This window comes from Gekko japonicus, unplaced genomic scaffold (assembly GCF_001447785.1).
Source record: "Gekko japonicus isolate JY-2015 unplaced genomic scaffold, Gekko_japonicus_V1.1 scaffold123, whole genome shotgun sequence".
Classification (NCBI taxonomy): domain Eukaryota; kingdom Metazoa; phylum Chordata; class Lepidosauria; order Squamata; family Gekkonidae; genus Gekko; species Gekko japonicus.
In genome coordinates, this window is record NW_015169176.1 from 799,032 (window position 1) to 823,010 (window position 23,979).

General features: G+C 45.2%; 1 protein-coding gene across 2 annotated transcripts in view; it reads left to right on the forward strand.

The window, feature by feature from the left end:
* Positions 1-23,979, forward strand: part of NRP2 (neuropilin 2) — a 292,663-nt gene that overhangs the window by 170,840 nt on the left and 97,844 nt on the right. For both annotated transcript variants that reach the window (XM_015416007.1, XM_015416008.1), the window contains exons 10-12: positions 512-656; positions 10,413-10,529; positions 16,773-16,925. In XM_015416007.1, the coding sequence (XP_015271493.1) occupies positions 512-656; positions 10,413-10,529; positions 16,773-16,925 (415 nt within the window). The remainder of the gene's footprint in view (positions 1-511; positions 657-10,412; positions 10,530-16,772; positions 16,926-23,979) is intronic.

A 23,979-nucleotide genomic window follows, 5' to 3' on the forward strand; every position in this document is an offset into this window, starting at 1 on the left:
TTTTTTATGGCAGTCTCTTAGACGCTTGTAAAGGGTTCTCTCACTCCCTCCACCCTTTTCTCAGCTCAACCCGATGACAGAATACTATGCCTGGATGTATAAATAACACAGACTTCAGAGTAGTTTGGTTTAGGCTTTAAAATATCTGAGCTTGAGGGGAAACGTTTGTGCCATATAAAAACCATCCAATCAAGGTTGTTGTTTTTTTTTTTAAAAAAACCCAAAACAAATAGAGTTGGTTCCATTAAATATAGCATCCTGACTTACCCCATGATTCCCGTTAAGTTCCTTTTCAGGATTCCTGTCTTTGCTTCTTCCAGCAATTTGTTTTGTAACAACCGGCATTCAGGTTGTCTTAATTTAGTTCGGCAGGCGTGGCTGTTGCTTGGTAAAACACGAAGTAGGAATGAGGTTGAAAGGGCCTATTGCAGTCCATTTTTAGAACGCTGCATTAAGCCAGGAAGCTTCATATTAACCTGTTTCATACTTAACATCTGTTTGTCTCTCTAAGATGTTCGAAGGAAACATGCATTATGATACCCCTGACGTCCGAAGGTTTGATCCTGTTCCAGCACAGTACATCAGGGTTCATCCGGAAAGATGGTCCCCAGCGGGAATCGGGATGCGCTTGGAGGTGCTGGGGTGCGACTGGACAGGTAAGGCTTCTGTGAATAAATTGACTACTCCAGCCATAGGGTTATACCACCTTTGGGCAGAGGCAGCGATTAGTAGAACTATGGTTGCCAGGTCCCCTCCTCACGCCAGTGGGGGGATTTTGGGGGGGCATTCCGGGGCTGGTGGGGATGCCCCCAAGCCCCGCCCCCAAGAGCAACCATCGGCCCGGCCACCCCTTTCCCTCCCCTCTTGCCCGATTTAAAGGGCTTCAGCTGGTCGGCCCTTTAAATCCAGCAGGAGGGAGGGAGGGGGAGGTCACGGGCGCAGGCTGTTTGTAAAAAGTCCTTTCAAAGGGTCTTTTTGCAAGTGGGGTGGGAGCCGTGGTGCGCGAACCTGGGGGAAAACTCCAGGGAACAAAGAGGGAGACCCCGTCAACAGCCAGGTAAGACCTGACAACCCTACCAGAAAGCAGACAAGGATGTATGCATTCAGACATCATGCAAAACCATAGTTAAGATTAATTGTGGATAATAAACCAATTTCAGATCCTAGTTTGATGGAGCCTTAAGTAACTGTAGTTTAGTGGAGTGCCCATTGAGACAATCACACTAAACCATAGTTAGTTTAATTAATCCACGATTTCACACCGTGTCTGAACTAAGCCAATACGTAAGAGGGATGCAGTTGTATTTCTATACCTATTGTATTTTCTGATACTTATATGTTCAGTATTCTGCATTTATTTACGGGTTTGTCTATACAGCTCATGGACTTTTAGACAAGACACAGTTTTGCTCTAAAGTTTTTGAAAGAGAGTAAAATACAATAGAACTGAAACTCTTATCTAAGTTTCAAACTAACAAATTCACTGGCAGAATCAAGTGATTGAAACAAAGTTGAATGAGTTAAAATAAAGTAATTAAAGGGTGGTGATTAATATCAGGGTTGACAACCTCCAGGTGGTGGCTGGAGATTTCCTGGGATTATAACTGATCTCCAGGGAAATGTCCACTTTGGAAGGTTGGTTCTATGGCATTAAACTCGACTGAAGTCCCTCCCCCCTCAAAACTCCGCCCTCCTCAGGCTCCACCCCCAGAAATTTCCAGGTACTTCCGAGCCCAGCGCTGACAACCCTAACATCAACCTATATTTAAATAATTATTACAGAGTTAGTTTTAAATTGTTTCGGTTGGGGTTTAGAGCTCTACTTTGTATGCTTTGGCTAAACAATCATTGGAAGACACTTTCTGGACCAGAAATTATCATCAGTGAAACATCATTTGGCAGTGATTGCATCTTTGGAGGCCTCATTTATACTTTTATTCTGTGCCTAGTGGTTTCACTTTGGAACAATTCTTTTCTGGTTCATCTTGTTATCTATGTTGCGTAATTGTATGATTGTATTGTATTATGATATAAGCCAATATGCTCCTCATTGTGTTTGACCTCTGAATAGGCTTAAGGAACAAAAAAAACACACCACTGACTGAAAATAAACCACTGACTGAAAATAAACACACAAGCAAAATAGCAAGTATATAATAATCATATAAGCATAACAGCAAATATAATATGAATCAATTGGCCAAGGTGCAATAATAAAGCATAATAGAAGCACAGTCTACAGTCTTTCCATGTGTCTACTCCAAAATAGAAGCAAATATCAGAGTCCAAATTGAAGTGTAAGTCATCAAATTTTCTGAGCCATAAAAAGCCGACACGTAATCTGGATGCCTGATGCCGCGTTTCGAATAATTCTTATTCAAGCATGGCTGTAATGGGACCCAATCTCAAAAGCTGGCATATACTAAGCCAGAACCATTCGAATAAAATGTTGCTCTGGTTTGGCAGTTCTTTATAATATATGAAATCTGGCTACAAAGACTGGGTCCAGTAACAGAACTTTCACATAATTCTGACATTTCCAAATTGGGCATTCTCAGTTTCAAATGCCTGACAGCAAACTGAGTGCTGTATTTGTCTGTCTGTCTGTCTGTAGTTAAGGGAGCATCTGGTAAATGTATCCCAGTTTGGACCTATCTCTGCTAGATGCTATGTGACATCCTAACGCCAGACAGTCTCTGCCCCCAGAGAACCTACTGAATAATTTAAAAAACTGGTAGAGAGAATGACATAGATTTACAGAGACAAGCAGATTTTAAAGGGAGGAGTTATTGTTCTTCTGTGGACTACAGAGCACAAGTTTCACATAGGCGAGGTCTTGAGATATGGTTCCAATACTTCTCAGTCCAAGGATCCTACATGTTTCCCACACAATTTTATTATGTGAAATGCTCATCTTTGCCTTTGCCCAGCTATCAACTATGAAAGCTATCAGCTGAATTTAGCCCCTCTAGCTTCTAGTGCTTATCTGAAATGACAAAAGCCCAAAGAACAATATAATTGCAACAGAAAAAAAAAATTTTTTTTTTTTGGTTGTTGACTGTTAGGGCCAAAAGCAGTTCTTTCTCTGTTATTTTGTTAAGATGTCCTTAACTTTCAATCTGCTTTCCAGATGGCTGTGGCAAAGCCTCTTAATTTCCATTTAGAAACCGCATCTGTAAAAAGCATTTTTTGAACGGGCTGCTGCAAGGAGCTCAAAACAAAACCATCCACGCCTTTCCTTTCGCCAGATTGTTATTACCCTTTCAATAAATATCCTGTACAAGATAACCTACTGCAAGGATCCATCATCGAATTATAACACAACAAAATAATAAATAATAACAGGAGACTTAAAAGCTTGAAACACATATCAATAATTTGCCTGGCGCACAATTTCAGTAGATTAGACTTCCTCTTTGGAATTTCTACCGCCGAGTGGAAGTCTACTTGAGTGCTTTTACTTATCCTACTGGGAATGTCTACACCACAAACCCAAACTTGACTTGAATGTCAAAACATCTCTCTTCCCACCCGGGGGACCATGTGGGCACTTCCCATTCTATCAACATGCCTTCATCATGGCAGACTGGAAAGTAATCGTGTGGTCTAGACTACTCACATGATCTCTGTGTGTGTATTTTGCCAATCCAATGTGGATCTTGTCCAGGGAGGAAGAGGGATTTTGGCAGTTGCCACACGTCACTGGTACCGTAGGAAAACATGCGGATTGCCCACGGATGCTTATCATGGAGCTAGGGAGGGAGGTTTCAAAAAAGAGGAGGGAAGAATAGGGGTTCTATCAGCATACTGTCTTGGATGGAAGAGCTCTGGTTGAACAAAGAGCAAAAAAAAAGAGGGAGAGATGTCGCCCCACTTCCCTGGCATGTGGGCAGATGAAGCAAGGAGCTCCTCCTTTGAGCTAGTTTATTTTCTCAGTGAACATATTCAGGGGCATGTCCCGCCCTAACCTAGCCACAGTAATCCATGCAAAAGTCACCTGCAGGCTAGACTACTGTAACTTGCTCTATGCAGGGCTACCCTTGAGACTGACCCAGAAATTGCAACTGGTCCAGAATGCAGTGGCGCGGGTCCTCAAATGAACCCCACAGACAGCACACATTCAACCAGTGCTCTGCCAGCAGCACTGGCTCCTGGTGGAGTACCGGATCAGGTTCAAAGTTTTGGTATTGATCTTTAAGGCTCTAAACGGTCTGGGACCCATGTATCTACGGGACTGCCTCTCCTGGTATACTCCCCCCCAAAAAAGAACATTACGCTCTGCAGAGAACTTACTGGTGATCCCTGGCCCAAAAGACATCTGGCTGTCCTCAACCAGAGCCACGGCCTTTTTGTCCCTGGCCCTGACCTTTTGGAACTCTCTGCCAAATGACCTTCATGCCAATGACCTGATGCAGTTCCGCAGGGCCTGTAAGGCAGAGATGTTCCACCAGGCCTGTGGCTGAAGGCAACATCGGTCTCTGTCCTGCCTGGCTCCTTTCTTCCCCTCCCCCCATGGGGGGGACGGTCTCTGTCCTGCCTGGCTCCTCCTTTCTTCCCCTCCCCCCATGGGGGGGGTAACCGTATAATTCAATTATTCTTTAGCATGATCTGAAATTGTTTTAGAATGCTTTTGTTTTTAACCATTTTACTGATTTGTGAATGTATTCTTAAATTGTTCTTCACCGCCCTGAGCCTTGTGTGTACAGGGGAGGGTGGTCTAGAAGTCCGATTTATAAATAAATAAATTTGGATTCTAGACCCCAAAACTCTTGTTGAGGGGACAGGTTCGCAGCACAGTTCTAGGTATCTCTGTGCAACCGAGCCACAGCCTGGCTTTGTTTATTGATCGACTAGCCTTTATTGATTGATTGGGATGTTTAATGGACAATCAGACCTAACGTGTGTATTTGCGCTTTTGTACAAGAAGGAATTCCTGGAGCAGCCTTACTAGAAGCTAGGTTCAGGACCGAATTCACAGTTTATAGCTAGTGGGCAGGGGGAAGAAAATGGAGCTGTAGGTCAACAGCTGGCTTGTTTCAAGGACCTGCCAGCATTTTTTTTCAATTGACGAACATTCGCTCGTGACTGGTCTTCCCTCCTTTGAACTTGCAGACATCTGGTTTCCATTCCTCAGCAGCTCTGAAACAGGACTGCAGATGCCTCTTGTGGTATATACCCTTCCTGGCAGGAGTGAAGCCATCCCTTGCGCTCTTTCCACGCTTAGAGCAGGATGCTTGCTGCCGTGGCAATTTCGCTTTCTCCTGCCATGTAACTTATACAGCTCTATTGACCACACAAGACACTGAAGAGTCTCAGAATCACACCCAGCAGAGGATACAGGCACAGTACGGGGCTTTCCTGTTCAAAGATCTCTCGCACGGGTGTGCTCCTACTGTAAATCTCTGTGTGCAAGGGGAAACCATTTCTGCTTGTCTGCCTTTCAGCTCTGAGCTTCTTCTTTTTCACCGGCTGTTTTTAAGAGTCACTTAGTACAATCCTTTTCGTGTAATTTCTTTCTCAGATGCCTTTCGAGTTTTGTGGCCATAGAAGGAAACTGAGCTTACAGATTAGGCATTGCAGAGCATTCTCCTGGAAACTGGGGGGGGGGAAAGAACATTGAAAGTTATTTTAACATGTACCGGGCAGAAGACAGAACAGAAGGAGTTTAGAACAACTTCCTTCGGCTTTTATGATAACCTGTAGGTGTAAATTAATAAAATATTAATTGCCAGTCCTTTTCATGCAGAATCTGGTATCACGTACTGGATTTAATTCTTGTGAGACTCTTGACGACAGAACATCTTCATTGATGTGGTGATTTGCATTCTCAAAAGTCTCCGGTGTCAAGGAGCAAAGATTCCGTGTTTGTTTTTCTCCTTTGGCAATTGGGCAAACTCACACATCCCTTTGCTAACACATGAGCAGAATGGGTCAGGTACTCAATTTGTCATACGCTGCACAGGATGTGCGGTGAAACAGGTGAAGGTTTCACCCCATGCTCATCTGTAACATGTTCTTACTGGTCCCACATGTTAGCCTGGTGGTATATACCAGCCTAATTGCCTTGTGGACCGGTATGAATTATTTTATCAATCCAGTCATCGTAAATGCCTACCCCTTCTATGAATGAATCACACTTTAGTCAGGTTGCAAAGGTTGAAGCACATAAAATACAGAATTTTCCATAGAAACACCATAAAATTTAACAGCAAAAAAATTTGAATAAAAGTGAGGAATAACATAATATCCTAATTGGTGGCTTTCTAGAAGACATAGGTCTTTTAAAGCTGGGTAACCTGATGGGGTACTCTGAAGTTCTTAATGAAAGGGGTCCCAACAGTGTTAAGAGTAGCTGCTGTCTCATGAAGGGTCTGCAAAACATGCCCGTGATATATGATTGTGCCAAAATTGTACTCTGACGCTCACATAGTTACATAAGAACATAAGAGAAACCATGTTGGATCAGGCCAATGGCCCATCCAGTCCAACACTCTGTGTCACCCAGTGGCCAAAACTCAGGTGCCCTCAGGAGGTCCACCAGTGGAGCCAGAACTCCAGAAGCCCTCCCACTATTGCCCCCCAAACACCAAGAATACAGAGCCTCACTGCCCCAGACAGAGTGTTCCATCTATACCTTGTGGCTAATAGCCACTGATGGACATCTGCTCCACATGTTTATCTGCTCCATATGTTTATGTTGAAAATGTTAGCAAAACTGGAAGCTAAAGGCTCCATCAAACTAACCCACAAGGATTTGCGCAGCAAATGTGGTTGTCAGAGGGGAACGGTTTGAAGGGTTTGTTTTCAGAGGTTCCATTAATGTTGTGCCAAAGGAGCACCTACTAACTTCGGTGCAAACTCTGTCATTTATTTATTTAGATATTTATACTCGCCTTTTCTCCCCAGTGGGGACCCAAACTGGCTTACAACAGCATTGTCCTCTCCTCCGTTTTATTTTCATGACCACCACTTAGGGTGAGGCAAGTAACTGGCTGAAGATCGCCCAGCAAGCTCCCATGCTAGAGTAGGGGTTTGTATTTGGGTCTCTCCGATACTAGTCTGACACTAACAACTACACCATGGTGGGTTTCTTGGGAAGGTGATTCCACGAAACACACACATCCACTTCTGAGGAGGGCAGTACATTTATCTGTTCCACCAGCCCATAATCTTGTCTGTAGAAAATCCACCTGCCCTTTAACACCCATATCTCTCTCTGTTGTGCTGAAAAATGAACACACATGTGAAGCTGCCTTAGACTGAATTAGAACCTTGGTCCACTGAGCTACAGTCCCTTTCAAGTTTTTCAAAACCTCAGTTATTGGTCTCAGAATAAAGCACTGGGAGGAAGGGAGGAAAAATTGTAAGATGCTAAATAATATGGAATGTAAAAGTGATGGATAAAACAAATAAAAATTAATAAAAAAAAGAATAAAGCACTGCGCACGTTTATGCAAAATCCCATCAATTCCATTGATTTGCGTAGCTTTTTTTCTTGGACGGGTTCCCCCACCCCCCATTCCATATTCGTGTTTCCGTCACAACCCTTGGACTTTTGTTTTAGCAGGGCATCTGAAAAGTCCTGCATATATTACACCTTGCAGACCTTTCTAGATGTTAGGTGTTTAATAAGATCCCTCAGAGTCGTTTCATTCCAGCCTAACTCTTTTCCTCTCGTTATGTAAAAGCGGCAGTCGCCTGCGTTGTGAATTACTGTTGATCTTAACATCACGCCTTTATGGCTGAAATTGCCTCTGACACCTGCTTTTAGGTAGGTTCCTGGAGTCCTGGAGTAAGGGTGGGAGAAAATATACAGCCAGAGTGTGAAACCAGATGCTTGCTGGCAAGGAGCCAGGACACACTAGGGATTCTTTCGGTCCCCTTTGTAGGTGCATCGTTTGCCATGTTCAGTGACTTGTTCTTATACATTGGCATAATTGGGGTGTTTATGCCTCTCTCTTTCTTTCATGTTTCAGTCTTATTACGAAGGAAAAGAATGTGTTGCCTCTGATCTCAATTTTCCTAGGATTTCAGTAAACTTCTTTGCTAAAAAAAAGCACACACACACCACCACCACCACAGTAGGAATGTAAGTGTAAAGGATATTGTTGTCCACTGGAGTCCAAAGATGAAAGAATCCCTTATTTCCTCTACATCCGTAAATCAAGCTTTACAAGTGATTTGAGCCATGTTGACATCTGTAGCGTGTGGGAAAACTTCATGGCTTTTCTTTCATTACCTTATCACCATGCGCACAAGGAAGCTTTTGTTTTTTGGCTTCATGGCTTAGATGCGGTGAGTCTGAATTCATTCAAGAGGTGGTTTACGTTCATCAGATGTTCTGTTTCTTATCTGTCTTTCTTGGTCTGCTTTCGAGGCATGCTTCCTGCTCATGGGATCAAATATTTCCAAATATCACTCCATTCATTGGGGTCTCCATAGAATCTTAGAATAGATAGGGACCTTTAAATGCCTCCCAGACATAGCTGGGGGTATTAATAACGTATGGTCTTCAGATGGAGCCCATATATCCTGATACATCTACAGTGATGGTGCCTATGTTCAAGACAATGGGACATCCAACCTCTACATTGGACAAACAGGCCAGTCTGCTTGACAAAGAATTAATGGACTTAAGTCTGACATCGGAAACTACAGCATTCATTCAAAAACCAGTGGGGGGAGCATTTTAACCTTCCAGGACCTTCTGTTGCTGAACTAAAGGTAGCAGTTACCTTACAAAGGAATTTCAAAGGGAGATTAGAAAGAGAGACTGCTGAATCGCAACTGATAACAAGGTTCAAGACAATGTATCCACCAGGACTGAATCGAGACCTAGGTTTCCTGTCTCATTACCAATGCTGATTTCTCCACGCCTACTACCCCGCTGCATATCATACCTAATCCAATCACACCTGCTATCAGTGTTCCCTCTAAGCTGTGGAATCTTGTGAGCAAGAATCCTACTTTGTGAGCTACTGGCATTTAAAGTTGTGAGCGAGCAATCTGACTCCTGCATCAATTAGTTTGCTCTGGAGCCATCCTTCCTAAGACAAAAGTGTGTGAGCTGGAGGCCAAAAAACTGTGAGCTAGCTCACACTAACTCAGCTTTGAGGGAACACTGCCTGCTATTGTCATTTGTCTGCTAATGTCATTTGGCATTTGAAATCACTCTACTTTCCAATAGGGATGGGCAAAAAAAACCCCAGTATTTTTTGGGTTTGGGTATATTGAACCTGAAAACTATCTATATTTTCTGATCTTCCCGAATCCCAATACTGGTATGATAGCCAGATTTAGGAAATATTTGGGAAACCTGAATTTTTTCAGCTCCATTATACCCTATGGGGACCTTTCTAGTCAATGGTCCCCATAAGGTCTAATGGAGAATCAATCTGGGTATATCTGGGGCTCTGAGAGGCTGTTTTTTGAAAAAAAGGCACACCAAACTCACAGCATAGCTGCTGGTGCCTCTCCTCAACCCCTCTCCCAGGGGTCCAATTCTATAGGCCCCAAAGAAGGTGCCCCCAAACTCCCCTGCTTTTAATGGAGGGAGGAAGTCATTTAAATGGCTTGCAGTCCCTTTAAGTGCCTTCTCCAAGCCATGTGACTCCGCAGCAAGTGAACTCCGAAGGCATCTAAGGGGCTCACAGTCCCTTTAACTACCTCAAAGTGGCAAGTTCACCCGGAAGGTGTTTAAAGGTACGTCCATGGAGCCACAAAGCTTGGAGAAGGCATTTAAAGAGAATGCAATCCCTTTAAATGCACTTTAAGTTCGACTGTCTGGCAGCCCCGAGAATCCCAAATATTTTCAGGATTTTCAGGGTTTGGCCAAACAATACCCCCAAATCTGTATCCGGCTGAAACAATATCAGAAAAATACTGATAAAGTATTTTCTGAATATTTAAGACTGACTCACATTCTAGCTGTATCTGAAGAAGTGAGCAACGACTCACAAAAGCTCATACAAATTTGGTTAATCTTTAAGGTGCTCCTGGACTCTCTTTTCTGCTGCTACCGACAGACTAACACAGCTTCCCATCTTGATGTAAGACTATATGTGATGCTTCCTGTGCTGGAGATGTTTGAGAAATAGTTCTGTGTTAACAGTCCAGTGAATAACTTTTGGGATGAGGCAGCCACACAAAACATGGAAAACTTGGTGTTTGCGCTTTAAATGTTCAATCTCTGCGACTGATGTTTGGACAAATTCTGCAGTGTATCGGCGTAAGCAAGAGACCTAAACCACGTGTTTCATGGCGAATTTTATTGTTACGGCACCTAGCCAGCAATAATGTGTTTCATGGGAAGGCAAGGCTCCCCCTCTTGTCTACACAGGGTCGTTCTCCAGTCTGACTTCTTTTCTTAAGCCCATGAGTTTTCTCACATTTTTTCCTTCTTCTAAATGCAGACCTGAAGTCCACTGCAGAGACACTGAAGCCCACGCTGAAAAGTGAGGAGACCACCACACAGTTCCCCACTGATGAAGAAGTCACGGAATGCGGGGACAGCTGTATGGACAACGGAGGTATCTATTTTTTCCATTTGATTATTAAGAAAATGTATATGCTGCCCTTTCAGAGACCTTTTTGAGGCAACTCATTAATGTAAGATCAACGTGAAGTGCGCCATTGAGTCACAACCAACTCATGGTGACCCCATGAACTTCCAACCTCATGGGGCTTTCAAGGCAAGAGAGGAGCGGAGGTGGCTTGCCACTGCCTGGTCTTCCTTGCTGGCCTCCCATCCGTGTACTGACCCTGCTTAACTTCCAGGCTCCAATGAGATCAGGCTCATTTGGGCTATTAGAGCTGTTCATTTTAATAACGTTCTAGACAGGAGTCATTTCCTGCGGGAGCGCACAGGAGCGGAGCTCCGTCAGTAAGGAGCCCAGAGGGTGGGCACATGCTATAAGCCCCGCCCCCTGCTCCCAGCAGCCCTCAGTTGGGCCATGAGGAGCAAGAAGCAGCCAGGTAACTTGCAGAGCCCCCCCGCCCCCCTGGCCCACCTTCAGGTACAAGCTCTCCCTCCTCTGTGAGGGCAGATCTGCACATTCCCCCCTCCCCCCATAGCTAGCAATCCAAAACAGTCCAGTGGCACCTTTAAGACCAAGTTTTATTCAGGTACAAGCTCTCCCTCCTCTGCGAGGACAGATCTGCACATTCCCCCTCCCCCCATAGCTAGCAATCCAAAACAGTCCAGTGGAGCCTGAGCGGTGGGTGTTGCCTTCTGACCCACCTCCGGTGATGTTAGGGGGTGTGGCATATGCAAATAAGTTATGCTAATGAGTTATGCTAATGAGCCCCTGCACCTCTTTTTCTACAAAATGACCCCTGGTTCTGGATATTATTTTTTAAGGAAACGAGGCAAAATAATAAAAAGCCGTATCATCATTAAAACGAACAACCTGTCCAAACCCAGCTAATAGGAACCCAGAGCCTAAACAGCGATATCTACAGGCCGATATGGTTTAGATGACGTCATGCAAGGCCTGCAAAGAATGGAATTTAAGCCGAGAAGCCACCCCTGTCCCTTGTGGGGGTTTCAAGACTCCTTCAGCCAGATCGATCACACCTGAAGGAATGAGGGAAGAATGGAGCAGCAGTTATTTCCAGAGAGGAAACTCACTGCCCCAGATCCCTCCCTCAGGTCCCTCCCTCTCCAGCTGCCCCAGAAACAGCCTTTATATAAAGGTGTAATCCCAGAGCCTTGCCCCATGCCATGCAGCCAGGAGGGAAGATAAGCTCTCCTGAGCCTTGAAAATTCCTCCTTGCCATCTCCTGCAAGGCAGACACGGGTTCCTTGCCTGTTGGCCAGTCCCACGAGGCTTGACTCGTGCGCATTCTCCCCAGTGGTTCCCGCGGGCCCATGCAGCTCATGCTTGCTCTACAGCTCCAGTAGGGGTCTCAAGTCATACTTTCTAAGCTCCTCGTCCTTTCCTAACCCACATCAAAGTCCCCAACAGAGCAAGGTTTCACCTCCTGACTTTGCTCAGTCCCGGGGCCAGAGCACATGGTCCATTCCTGCAGCAAGTCCTCTGCCCACTGGTATTCCACCTTAACATTTATTACTTAAAATCTGGGCCACCCCAATCATTGTGTTGTGAGTAGAACGTAAGAGGAGTCCATCTAGTTCAGCATCCTGTTTCATACGGCTGTCGAACCGGTTGTCCTGGAGAGTCAAGCAATAGGGCACCGAGCTGATGTTGCTATCCAGCAGTGGTATAATTCCGAACTTTACTGCCTCCGGATGTGCAAGTTCCCTATAGTCATCATGGGTGGCAGCCACTAATGGACCTGCCCTCCATAGATCTGCCTAATCTCATTTTAAAGTCATCTGTGCTAGTGGCCATTGCTATGGCTACTGGCAGTGAATCCCACAATGTATTTATTTATTTATCTATTTTGTTGGATTTATATCCCGCCCTCCCCTCATAGCAGGCTCAGGGCGGGTTCCATCAAACATAATAGCCAGTATACAATATAAGGTTAAAGGTAAAGGTTTCCCTTGCTCGAAAGCCAGTCGAATCCGACTGTAGGGTTGCGGTGCTCATCTCCGTTTCCAAGTCAAAGAGCCAGCACTGTCCAAAGACATTTCCATGGTCATGTGGCCGGCATTACTAAACGCTGAGGCACACAGAATGCTGTTACCTTCCCAGCAAAGTGGTACCTATTTATCTACTTGCAATTTCTTGCTTTTGAACTGCTAGGTTGGCAGAAGCTGAGACCAGAGACGGGAGCGTCATGCGGCACTCGGGTCTCGAACTGCTGAACTACCAACCTTCCAGCCTGCAGTTCAGCATCTTAAATTAAAAAAAATTAAAAACAGTTAAACCCCCAATAAAATACAACAACATTCCTCTGGTACAAACCATAGTTAAAGCCTCACAGATGCCATCTATTTCAAGTTTGGGTCCTTAGATGGTAATGCAAATCTGACCCACTGAGGGGAGGCCCGGCAGATTATCTCATTGATAATTAGTTGCCAAGTAATGTCCTTTGGTCTTTCCTGAATCTACTGCCCATCACGACTTCGTTGGGGTGAGAAACTCGCCGTGGGGAACGTGGTCGTTCTGCAGTCTGCCGCCCCACTCTGCTTGCTGCCCCACTCTTTAATTGGCTGGGCGAGGGTACCTCCCCTGCCTTGAGCTGTCTCTTTCTTACGCTGGCCAAGAGCCAGGCTCGAACTGCTTGAGATAAGCATTTAGCTCTTGAGCTGCAGTTCGACCACTCCAGTTATATTGTTGTCAATAATGAGTTTGCAGCTAAGTGATCACTCTTGTGTTTTCCCCCACTCGCCAAGCCTTGCAGAATGATATTACTAGTGACAGACCAAGCTCTAGAGAGGCTTGGTCAGGAGTCGGATCTTATTTAACACTGAGGAGTGAGTGACTTCAAAAAACGCTGCATTGATTTACTGCACTGTTGAGACCGTTCTTTTTAAGAGGAATGGGGTTTGGACAGATGCCCTGATGGATGCGTGCGTATCTTATATCCTTCTGAGCCGTCCAAAGATTGTATTGAGTAGGTTATGATGATAGGCCTCTTTTAATCATACAGTCTGAGAACATCTGCATGCATTGGATAACCTGCATTGACATCTGGGCAAACAAAGATTTTGACACGCGTGTATGTGCACACGTGCACACATGTGTACATAGGTATTTGCTCTACCTATGTACATGTATATGCATATGTGAACATGCATACCTGCATGAAAAGCTTTGATGTCCTTTTGCCCCGATGTCAATGTAGGTTATTCCAAGGCTTTTTTTTTTTTAAAGGGGGTACCGGAACTCTCAAGAGGGAAATGAAGTTTTCAATCTGTATACTGAAAACTCACGAACTTTTAAACGTTTTTAAAAGCAGCCAGGAGTTCATATTGTTTTTCTCTTGATTTAACTATAATTTTCATTACTGGGGGTTTGCAAACAATGGTGTACATTTCTCTGGACGAGCAGATTTATGGAAGTCTAAAACATTACCTTCCTCAGAAGCAAAATTAGATTAAATCATAGTATAAATGGAGTCATGGCTATTAATATTACAGTATTGTTTAATTATTATTATTATTTCTGGAGCCAGGCTAAGTTCTTTCCATTTCTACGTAAGTGGTTGACTGATGACTATCATAGGGGGTCATTAACCTGTTCCTGGTGATTGTTATCTTTGTAGACTTGATGTCTTTAAATGTTCTCCTTTTTCAGAAAAGCTAGGAACAGGCTTCGGCTATAAGTGGGCATCCCAGTCTTTAATTGTCCACCTTTTTTTTTTTGCTCCCACTTTCTCTATTGATCTTTCCTTTGAAGTTTTATTCACCAAATTTATACCCCACCTTTCTGCCCTCATCAGGGCTACCCAAGTGGCTAACAGGTAAAATAAGCATGATAAAAAACACATCTTAAAACCATTCTACCAAAAAAAAAGCTCACCATAAAAACAATTTGAAGTACATCTTAAAACCATTCCACCCCCCAAAAAAGCTCACCATAAAAACAATTTGAAGCCAAAGCTAAAATACCCTGACAAAATATAAAACAATAATTAAAATATAGGGTAGGAAGAAGTGATCACTAAGAGAATGCTGGAGGAAACAGACAGGCCCTCCTGGTGGAGGACAGCCACAAAGAAGGGGATGGATGAATCTCCCTGGGGAGAGAGTTCCAGAGTTACGGTGCCACGACCAAAAAGGCCCCTCATCCTAAAAATCAAGAAGTTGACTTCTTTCTTCTAAAAATCTGACATGCTCAGCTTGGAGGCCCAAATCTTAAAATTTGTTTTCTTTTTGGAAATCGAATGGTGTAGTGATTAAGAGTGGCAGACTCTAATCTGGAGAACCAGGTTTGATTCCCCACTCCTCCACATGCAGCCAGCTGGGTGATCTTGGGCCAGTCACAGTTCTCTTGAAACTCTTTCAGTCCCACCCGCCTCACAAGGGGCCTGTTGTGGGGAGAGGAAGGGAAGGCGATCGTAAGCCGCTCTGAGACTCCTCCTCCTGCTCCTCATTGTCCTCTGCTCCCATCCACAAGCAAATGTCTAGTGCAAGTGACTCTGTGTCTGACTTGGCATCTGGAACATGAAGGCCACCATTTAGTCCATGGAGGACCCAGTTGCATGTTTACGTAATTTATGCCTGTGCAAGTATGCATGCCAGGGAGCAATGCTCCCTTTAAGCTGTGGAGTCTTTTGAGCAAAAATTCTACTTTGTGAGCCATTGGCATTAAAGTTGTGAGTGCGCGATTTGACTACGGCATAAATTAATTTGCTCGGGAGCCATCCTTCCTGAGCTAAGACACAAATGTGTGAGCCAGAGGCTAAAAAACTGTGAGCTAGCTCACCCTAACTCAGCTCAGAGGGAACATTGCAGGATTCATCCCATATCTGGGGAGAAAGAATAACATGAGAATCAGCCGTCCTGCCTCCTTCCTGTGTATTACAGAGGAATCAGTTGCATATATTTTTATTTGGAGTTTACATTGTGCTCTTCAGGCAAAGTTCTTTATGGATGCTGGCAAACCTTATCATTGTCAAGGAAATCCAAGAGGAACTGAGATTCCCCAAGGCCAGTACTTGTCAATAAGTCCTTGGGCGTCTCCATGCCCCCCCTCTGGTTCTTAGTTGAATCTTATGAAGCTCAGCTAGATTAAAGGCACAATTCAGAAAACAGCGATCTGTGTACGGTTCTTTTGAAATCATTGGGATTTAAGCTGTAGATGTTTTTCAGTAGAGCTGGGTGGGCGAGTTCATAAATTCAAGTTTATTATTCAGTGACTGCATCGTTCAGCGCAGCGCATATAAAACGGGCACCACAAATGCCATGATCAGAGCTTGCTTGTCATCAAACATAGCATGTTTCAGCGGGGGCTGTTCACACATTTATACATACTCGGTGCATGTGTGAATAAGCTCTGAGGCACAAATATCTAGATTGCATCCACGCTGGCAGTTTTTACTGTAAGTAACGTTACTGATCTCGTCAGATCTCGGAAGCTAAGCAGGGTCAGCGCTGGTTACTATTTGGATGGGAGACCACCAACGAAATCCAGAGTTGCTTCGCAGAGGCAGGCAAGGGCAAACCACCTCTGAATATCTCTTGCCTTGAAAACTCTATATCCTTCAGCGGTATCAGGGGTCAGGAAGCAATTTTTCTCCAGGCCGGTTTGGCTGGAGATCCTGGAGGTTCTTTTGTCATCTTCTGGGCGTGGAACAACGGTCACTTGGGGTGGTGGTGGGGAGGTATTTCTGAATTTCCTGCATTGTGCAGGGGGGTAGGACTAGATGACCCAGGAGGTCCCATCCAACTCTATGATTCTATGATTCCAGCCTCCTAGTGTTTGCATATCTCATTTAATAGCCAGAAATCTTAAGGCACATTGCAATTTCCCCCCTGTCTTCTTGGCACCAGGACAGGATGATGTAGTACAACTGAAGAGCGTGGCATATACCTCTGGATAGTTAAAATGTACTTTGTGGAGAAGGTGCTGGTTAGAGAGGCTGGCGGCATTTGGTGTCTTTGTTTATGTTCGCTTAGGATAGGAAGGATGTGGGGTATGTTCATTTTGATGATTCCAACTAGAGATCCTCACAAGCAGCTGAAACTTGAGACTTATTAAAAGTATTGTGGAGCGGAAAGACCGAGGGGCTGTGTGCACCAGCCAGAGAAACTTCCTGCTTGCTTCACTGTTTAAGATTTGTTAGATACGTTCGTTAGCATTTCTCTGTGGCTAGCCTTTCTTTGATGCTCTTCTATGTCATTTTGTTCCTCTTACAAGATTTCCAGCTCCCCATAGGATTCAACTGCAACTTTGATCTTCCCGGAGACCTTTGTGGTTGGACGCATGATGCATCTACAGGATTTACGTGGACTTTCCATTCGAGAAACACCTGGACTAGCCACATGGGACCAGGCATCGGGGCCTTCCCGGGTAAGCCGATTCATGTACAAAAGAACAGATATATTCCACGTAACACATCTGCTTGTTTGTTTGTTTAAATTTGGGGGGGGGCTGCCTCTCAGCCTGTGTTCCCAAGGCACCTAATAACAGGTGGAGCATAAATTCTAAAACATCGCTTCCCACAAAAAGAACAATGTAAGAGCAAGAAAGCACCATGAACTTGGAATGCTGTGACAGATCACTAAAGCACCCTTTAAGAAATGCAACCCGTACTGAAAACGCCACAATTATGGTGTCTGTCTTGAGGAGTTCCATTATAGGTTTGAAAAACAAAAATGATAGGAAGAGGAGGTTAGTTTAGAATCCCACATTTAGAAAAAGCACTCAGTACAGCCATCCTGGGGAATTGTGTGTTTGAATGCTCACCGAATTTAAAAGGTAGATGGAAAACCCATGAGTCAGAGAGGAGATTAGGACAGGACCAAGGCTTCCTTCTAAGCTGTGGCGTCTTGTGAGCAAAAATTATATTCTGTGAGCTACTGGCATTAAAGTTGCGAGCGAGCGATTTGGCTGCTGCATAAATTAGTTTGCTCTGGAGCCACCCTTCCTGAGCTGAGACAAAAATGTGTGAGCCGGAGGCTCACAGTAACTCAGCTTAGAGGGAACACTGGACAGGACTTTTCTATCTCATGTCCCCACATACTTGGAGCTTTTGTTGTGAGATAACCTTCATATATGCAGTTTCTTCCCCACAAGGGTGAACTGAATGGTCCGTCCTAAGGGGATGGTTCTGCATGATTGTTTTCTGGGAGTTTCAGTAGGTTTGGAGACAGCCAGCCAGAAAACTTGACACTTAGTTTGCCCAGGACTTAGACAGGTTTGATCCTCATTTGAATTTCAGCCGATATTACTTTATGTATGATGTGTTTTTGTTTTCCGCTTTCATCCCCACTCTCACACGTGTGAACGTGGCTTGGGTAGACAGTCAGCTTTTCTGGTGTGCTTTTTCAGCTTCGGTCAGTGGGGCTAGAAGTCACTCGGGCCTGTGTAAGAAGATGCCTATTTTTTGCCTTCAATCCTTTTAATGTTTCTGTGGAGATTAGAGGATTGTTGCCTTGGGACAAGAGCGTCAGGGCCCCTAGGACTGCATAAAGGAAGTACAAGATGTGAATTAAGGGAGCGGTAGACCTCACGGCTTGTATGCTTTCATCCCCACTCTCACACATGTGAACGTGGCTTGGGTAGACGGTCAGATTTTCTGGTGTGCTTTTTCAGCTTCGGTCTGTGGGGCTAGAAGTCACACGGGCCCGTGTAAGAAGATGCCTGTTTTTTGCCTTTGATCCTTTTAATGTTTCTGTGGAGATTAGAGGATTGTTGCCTTGGGACAAGAGCGTCAGGGTCCTTAGGACTGCATAAAGGAAGTCCCATGCAAGATGTGAATTAAGGGAGCGGTAGACCTCATGGCTTGTATCCCTGAATCAATCCCCGACATCTCCAGTTAAGGATTTCAGATAACAGGCAGGGCTATTTTGGGGCAGGAACACACAGGAACGGAGTTCCGGCTGGCTCCCAAGTTGGCCACACCCAGCAGAAACTCATTAGCATAATAGGCCACACCCAACAGCAGAAACTCATTAGGATTGGCTACATTAGGGGTGTGTGGCCTAACATGCAAAGTAGTTCCTGCTACAAAAAAAGCCCTAGGTTTTGACGACAACAACAAGGTAAACAGAATAAGAAGGAAAAGGTGGGTGTGGCTGGATGAGCACACTTCTGGTAACATGGGGGTGTGGCCTAATGTGCTAATGAGCTGTGCTGTCAGGGCCTAATATGCTAATGAGTGTCTGCTGTTGGGTGTGGCCTATTATGCTAAAGAGTTCCTGCTGGGCTTTTTCTACAAAAAGAGCCCTGAAACAGATATTGGGAAAGACCCTAGAGAGAATCCGCCAATCAGAGTAGATGATACTTAGTCACATGGACCAATAGTCTGACTTTGTGGAAGGCCGCTTCTCGTACATTCATGTAAGATTTGCTTAAATGGAAGCTCTGCTTCTCTTGCAACGAATCTCAAAACGAACACTCTGAGATGGGACTGGGCAAGCGAGGTTTGCTGATTTCCGAGAAACATTTGTCTGTACTTACTCATTTCCCATGAATATGCATTAAGATTTCACGCCGCAAATCCATGGATTACTTGAAGTGGGACTGCTGTTTGAGTGGAATCTTTTACACTGCTTCGTTTTATCCCCGAGGTTACCTGAGCACACTAGCACTGATCACTGTAACATCTGAATGTGACGAATGTGAACATTTTGATAATTCCAATTGATTCCCCTTCAGCTTTCTTGACTAATAGGCCTGTGTTTTGGAAGCTACTCTGTCTTTTCTCCCTGCTGTCTGCTCATTGCCATTAATAACTAGGTTGACTGAGCTTATGAGGTGGTTGAAGGGGAAGACAGCGTACCCCTGCTAGGCTGAACAAAGAAGGGCATGAAATATAAATAGACTGCTTATTAATTTGTCTTTTTAGATGGTTAGGCATCTGTCTTTGTTTATAGTTGCATTTGGAGTTTTTGTTTTTCTGCCAAATTTCAGCTTTCGGAGGACATAAGAGCCCTGCTGGATCAGACCAATAGTCCATCTAGTCCAGCATCCTCTCTCACACAGTGGCCAACCAGTTCCTTTGGAGGGCCAACAACAGGGCACGGAGGCCGAGGCCTTCCCCTGATGTTGCCTCCTGGTTCTGGGTTGGCTGCCTCTGGACATGGAGGTTCCCCTCGGTCACCATGGCTAGTAGCCATTGATAGACTTATCCTCTATGAATCTGTCTACTCCCCTTTTAAAGGTGTTTATTCCTGTGGCCATCAGTACATCCTCTGGCAGCAAACTGCACATTTTAATCACTCTCTGTATAAAGTAGACTTTCCTTTTGTCTGTCCTGAACCTACTGCTCATCAGCTTCATTGGATGCTGTCAAATCCTAGTATTGTAGGAGAGAGAGAAAAGTATCTCTTTGCCAACTTTCTCTACCCCATGCATCATTTTATAAACCTCTGTCATGTCCCCCTTTGGTCTTCTCTTTTCTAAACTCTTGATGTGTACAGAGAATATGCCTCAAAACACACATCTTTTCCCTGCAGCTACATGTTATAGGGAATGATAAGTAGCATTGGGAATCCTGTCTTCCAAGGAATCCTGTCCACCATCACTGCTTTTCTTATTAGCTATGTAACCACTGATAAGTTACCAAAAAAGCCCTAGTTTCCTGAAACAGATTGGAAACCGTCGGTTTACAGCAACACCATTAGCTCTCTGAATGTTCCTTTAGATGAGGGATGGGGAGATTGGTTAGGAGGGAAGGCGTTGTGTTATAGCCCAATCTCATCATATCTCAGAAGCTAAGCGTGGTCGGTGCTTGGAAAGGAGACCTCCAAGGAAGAGTCTGCAGAGGAAGGCAATGACCGACCACCTCTGCTTCATCTCTTTCCTTGAAAACCCTGTGGGGTTGCCATAAATCAGCCATGACTAGACAGAACTTTAAGCACCAAAAAGAGAGTTTGGTTCTTTAAATCCCCAGTGCTTCTGAATGAATCAGCCTCCCTGTGGGGGCAGGATCTGGTGCTGTGTGCTTTGGAGGGGGGATCTGATGTGTTGAGCCGGAGCCCCCCAAAAGTCCCCCTGTGCACACATGCTTCTGCAACGATCTCCAATGTTTCCTGGGAGCACCTCATTACCTATCAAAATGTGTCATACCAACAGATCAGTCGTGCAAATAATTTCAGAGGAGAGTGTCCTGGAATACAGGCAGAGTAAGGCAACAGAGCTAGGCCACCGAGCAAGGCAACAGAGCTAGATCACAGTCAAGAGTCCAGTCTAGAGATCAAATACTGATTAAGCAGCAGTCAGAGTTCGTGGGTTGTTTAGGAAAGCAGAGTCAAGGCAGTCCGAGGTTGTTGAACAACAAGATTCAGGCAGGTCCAAAAAGCAGAATCAAGGGTCAGTCCAAAAGTCACAGGAGGCAGGCTGAGTCCAGAGTCGTGCTTGAGAAGTTCACAGGGCTGTGACAGTTTGTTTACACAAGTCACAGTTCTCCAGGGCTGATTTATAATCCTTAATAATCATGATTTACAGCCATCTTTTTGGAGGTGCTCCTGCACTTACTCAGAACTGCTATCATTAAGTGGCTGGCTCCAAGCCAAGAGGTGAGCACCCTGTCTGCATGTCCTTAGCTCTTGCTGGAGCTTTTCCCTTCGCTGTTAATGAGGGGGAGCCTGGTGGGCTACTTCCCTGCAGCTGTGCTTCCTCGGCTACTTCAGAGCTATCCGTGGGTGGGTCGAGGTCAGTTGCCAGCAATGAATCTTGAGGCTCCTGTATCTCTAATTCACTAACTTTAGCTGGTTCAGAGCTGGCTACATGTGGCTCCTCGACTCCTGAGGAGTCTTCAGCCACACTGGACTCAAGCTGGTCAAGCTGGCCCACGACAGGTAGCCATGTTGGTCTGCATAAGGACAGCTAGATTCGAATCCTATAGCACCTTGGAGACCAACAAAATTTAGGGGGTATAAGCTTTCAGGAGTCAAAACCAATGCTCCCTCTAAGCTGTGGAGTCTTGTGAGCAAAAATTCTACTTTGTGAGCTACTGGCATTAAAGTTGTGAGTAGTGTTCCCTCTAAGCTGAGTTAGTGTGAGCTAGCTCACAGTTTTTTAGCCTCCGGCTCACACATTTTTGCCTTCGCTCAGGAAGGGATGGCTCCAGAGCAAACTGATTTACACAGTAGCCAAATCGCTCGCTCACAACTTTAATGCCAGTAGCTCAAAGTATAATTTTTGCTCACTGGACTCCACAGCTTAGAGGGAGCATTGGTTGTGAGGGAACACTGGTCAAAACTCTTAATGACTTTGACTCTCGAAAGTGTATACCTCAAAAATCTTGTTGGTCTCTAAGGTGCTACTGGACTTGAATCTAATCTGATAAGTGGATAGATGAAACTAGAGGACAGATGGATTCTGGACAGTTGCCACTGCAGGATGGTCAAAGAGAATGTTGCATGGATGGGTGTAACATGGGCCCGTACCTGTGTGCGTTTTCATGTGTTTGCCGCTGGGAATTATTTCCATGGGCTACACAGCATCACTTGAGAACAGGCCAGTTTGGTGTAGTGGTTAAGTGTGTGGACTCTCATCTGGGAGAACCAGGTTTGATTCCCCACTCCTCCACTTGCAGCTGCTGGATGACCTTGGACAAGCCATAGTTCTGACAACAGCCATCCTTGAAAGGGCAGTTCTGGAAAGAGCTCTCTCCGCCCCACCTACCTCACAGGGTGTCTGTTGTGGGGAGGGGAAGGGAAAGGAGTTTGTAAGCCGCTCTGAGACTCCGAGTGAAGGGCAGGGTATAAATCCACTCTCTTCTTCTTCTTCCTCTACTTCTTAACTCACTTCCACACACAGCGAGGCCCAGCGCAACCGAACAGCATACAAAGTAAGCCCAGTACGGAAGGAAGGAAACACAAGCCTGTCTTGGCCTCTCGTTTATATCTCGAGTTGACGCAGGGTCATGGAGTCTACGAGGGAGCCCGGGGTAGGGGAGAAACATTTTCATATTTCAAGTGTTTATCTCTTCAGCATTTAGAGTGCTTTAGAAGATTAATATCGGAGGATGGCTGGAGCCTTGGGCTACAGGAGAGAACACTTACCGCCGGCCTCAGACTCCGTCACCCTCCCCGACTCATCCGCCGTAATAATGTTTAATTAATATAATAAGCCTCCTGCAAAGTAGACAAAAAATTACTTATTTTTTTATAACTCAGACTCAATTTTTCATTCCATTTCCTCTCCCCTGACATTTCTTATAATTAATTGTTCTCCCCCCCACTCCCTCTCTTCTTCTTAAGCATCTATGTCTGTGTGTGTTTTGTAAAGAAGCAATTTGCTTTAGATTACTTATGTACCGATTATCTGTTCCCCGTGCCTCAGTCCACATGGGCCACTGCTGCATTTGCTGCGATGCTCCAATAGGCACCCTGTCCAGCAGCTGTTGCGTGATATTTTGTTTACCTGTAATAAATGCGGGTGCTGAGCTGTGTCCCAGAAGAGGGGTGTGCAAAAAATAAATAAATTCGGCCTGATTCGGATTCGGCGGAATCAGGCAGAATCGCATAAGGACTCCTGCATGTCAATTTCGGCAGTATAGCATTCAGGAGTCTTTCAGCCAGCCAACGTCAGTTTCAGCCCCATTATTATCCTATGGGCTATTGAAGTCAATGGTGAAAACATAGGGTATATTCTGGGGGCTGGAGGGGAGGGGGCTACCCCATCCTCTCCATTGTTCTCTATGGTAGGAAAAAAAGTTACTTTTTCCCCACCATAGAGAACTATGGAGGGGATAGGGGCAACCTGTTTGAGGGCCCGTAGAATTGGACCCCCTGGTCCAATGTTCTTCAAACTTGGTTGGTATCTTGGGGAGAGGCTCCAGCAGCTACCCTGTGAGTTTGGAGCCTCTCCCTCAAACTTCCTCCCCTCCAGCCCCCAGAATATACCCTATGTTTTTGCCATTGACTTCAATGGCCCCTAGGATATAATGGGCCAAATCAGATCAGAGAATCTGAATCGGCCTGCAGCAACCTGAATGGGGTCCAAATGGGCCATTTTCGGGGGTGCATTCGGTTCGGATGAACCGAATGCACATCCCTAAGAAGCACCCTTGATCCAGAATGCTAGTCCTGCTCACCTCCAGTGGGCCCTAGAGATCTGGAGTTGCAGCTGCTCTCCAGCTGACAGGGGTTAGTTCGCCTGGGGGAAATGGCTGCTTTGAGAGTCAGTTTGGCGTAGTGGTTAAGAGCGGCAGGACTCTGATCTGGGGAACTGGGTTTGGTTCCCCATTTCTCCTCCCTATGAAGCCTGCTGGGTGACCCTGGGCCAGTCGCTGTTTTCTCAGAGCTCTCTCAGCCCCGTCTACCTCACAGGGTGTCTGTTGTGGAGAGAGGAAGGGAAGGGGATTGTTCATTTGGGTACTGAAGGACAGGGTATCAAACCAACTCTTCTTCTTCTTCCTCTTCCTCCTCCTCCTCCTCTTCTTCTTCATCTT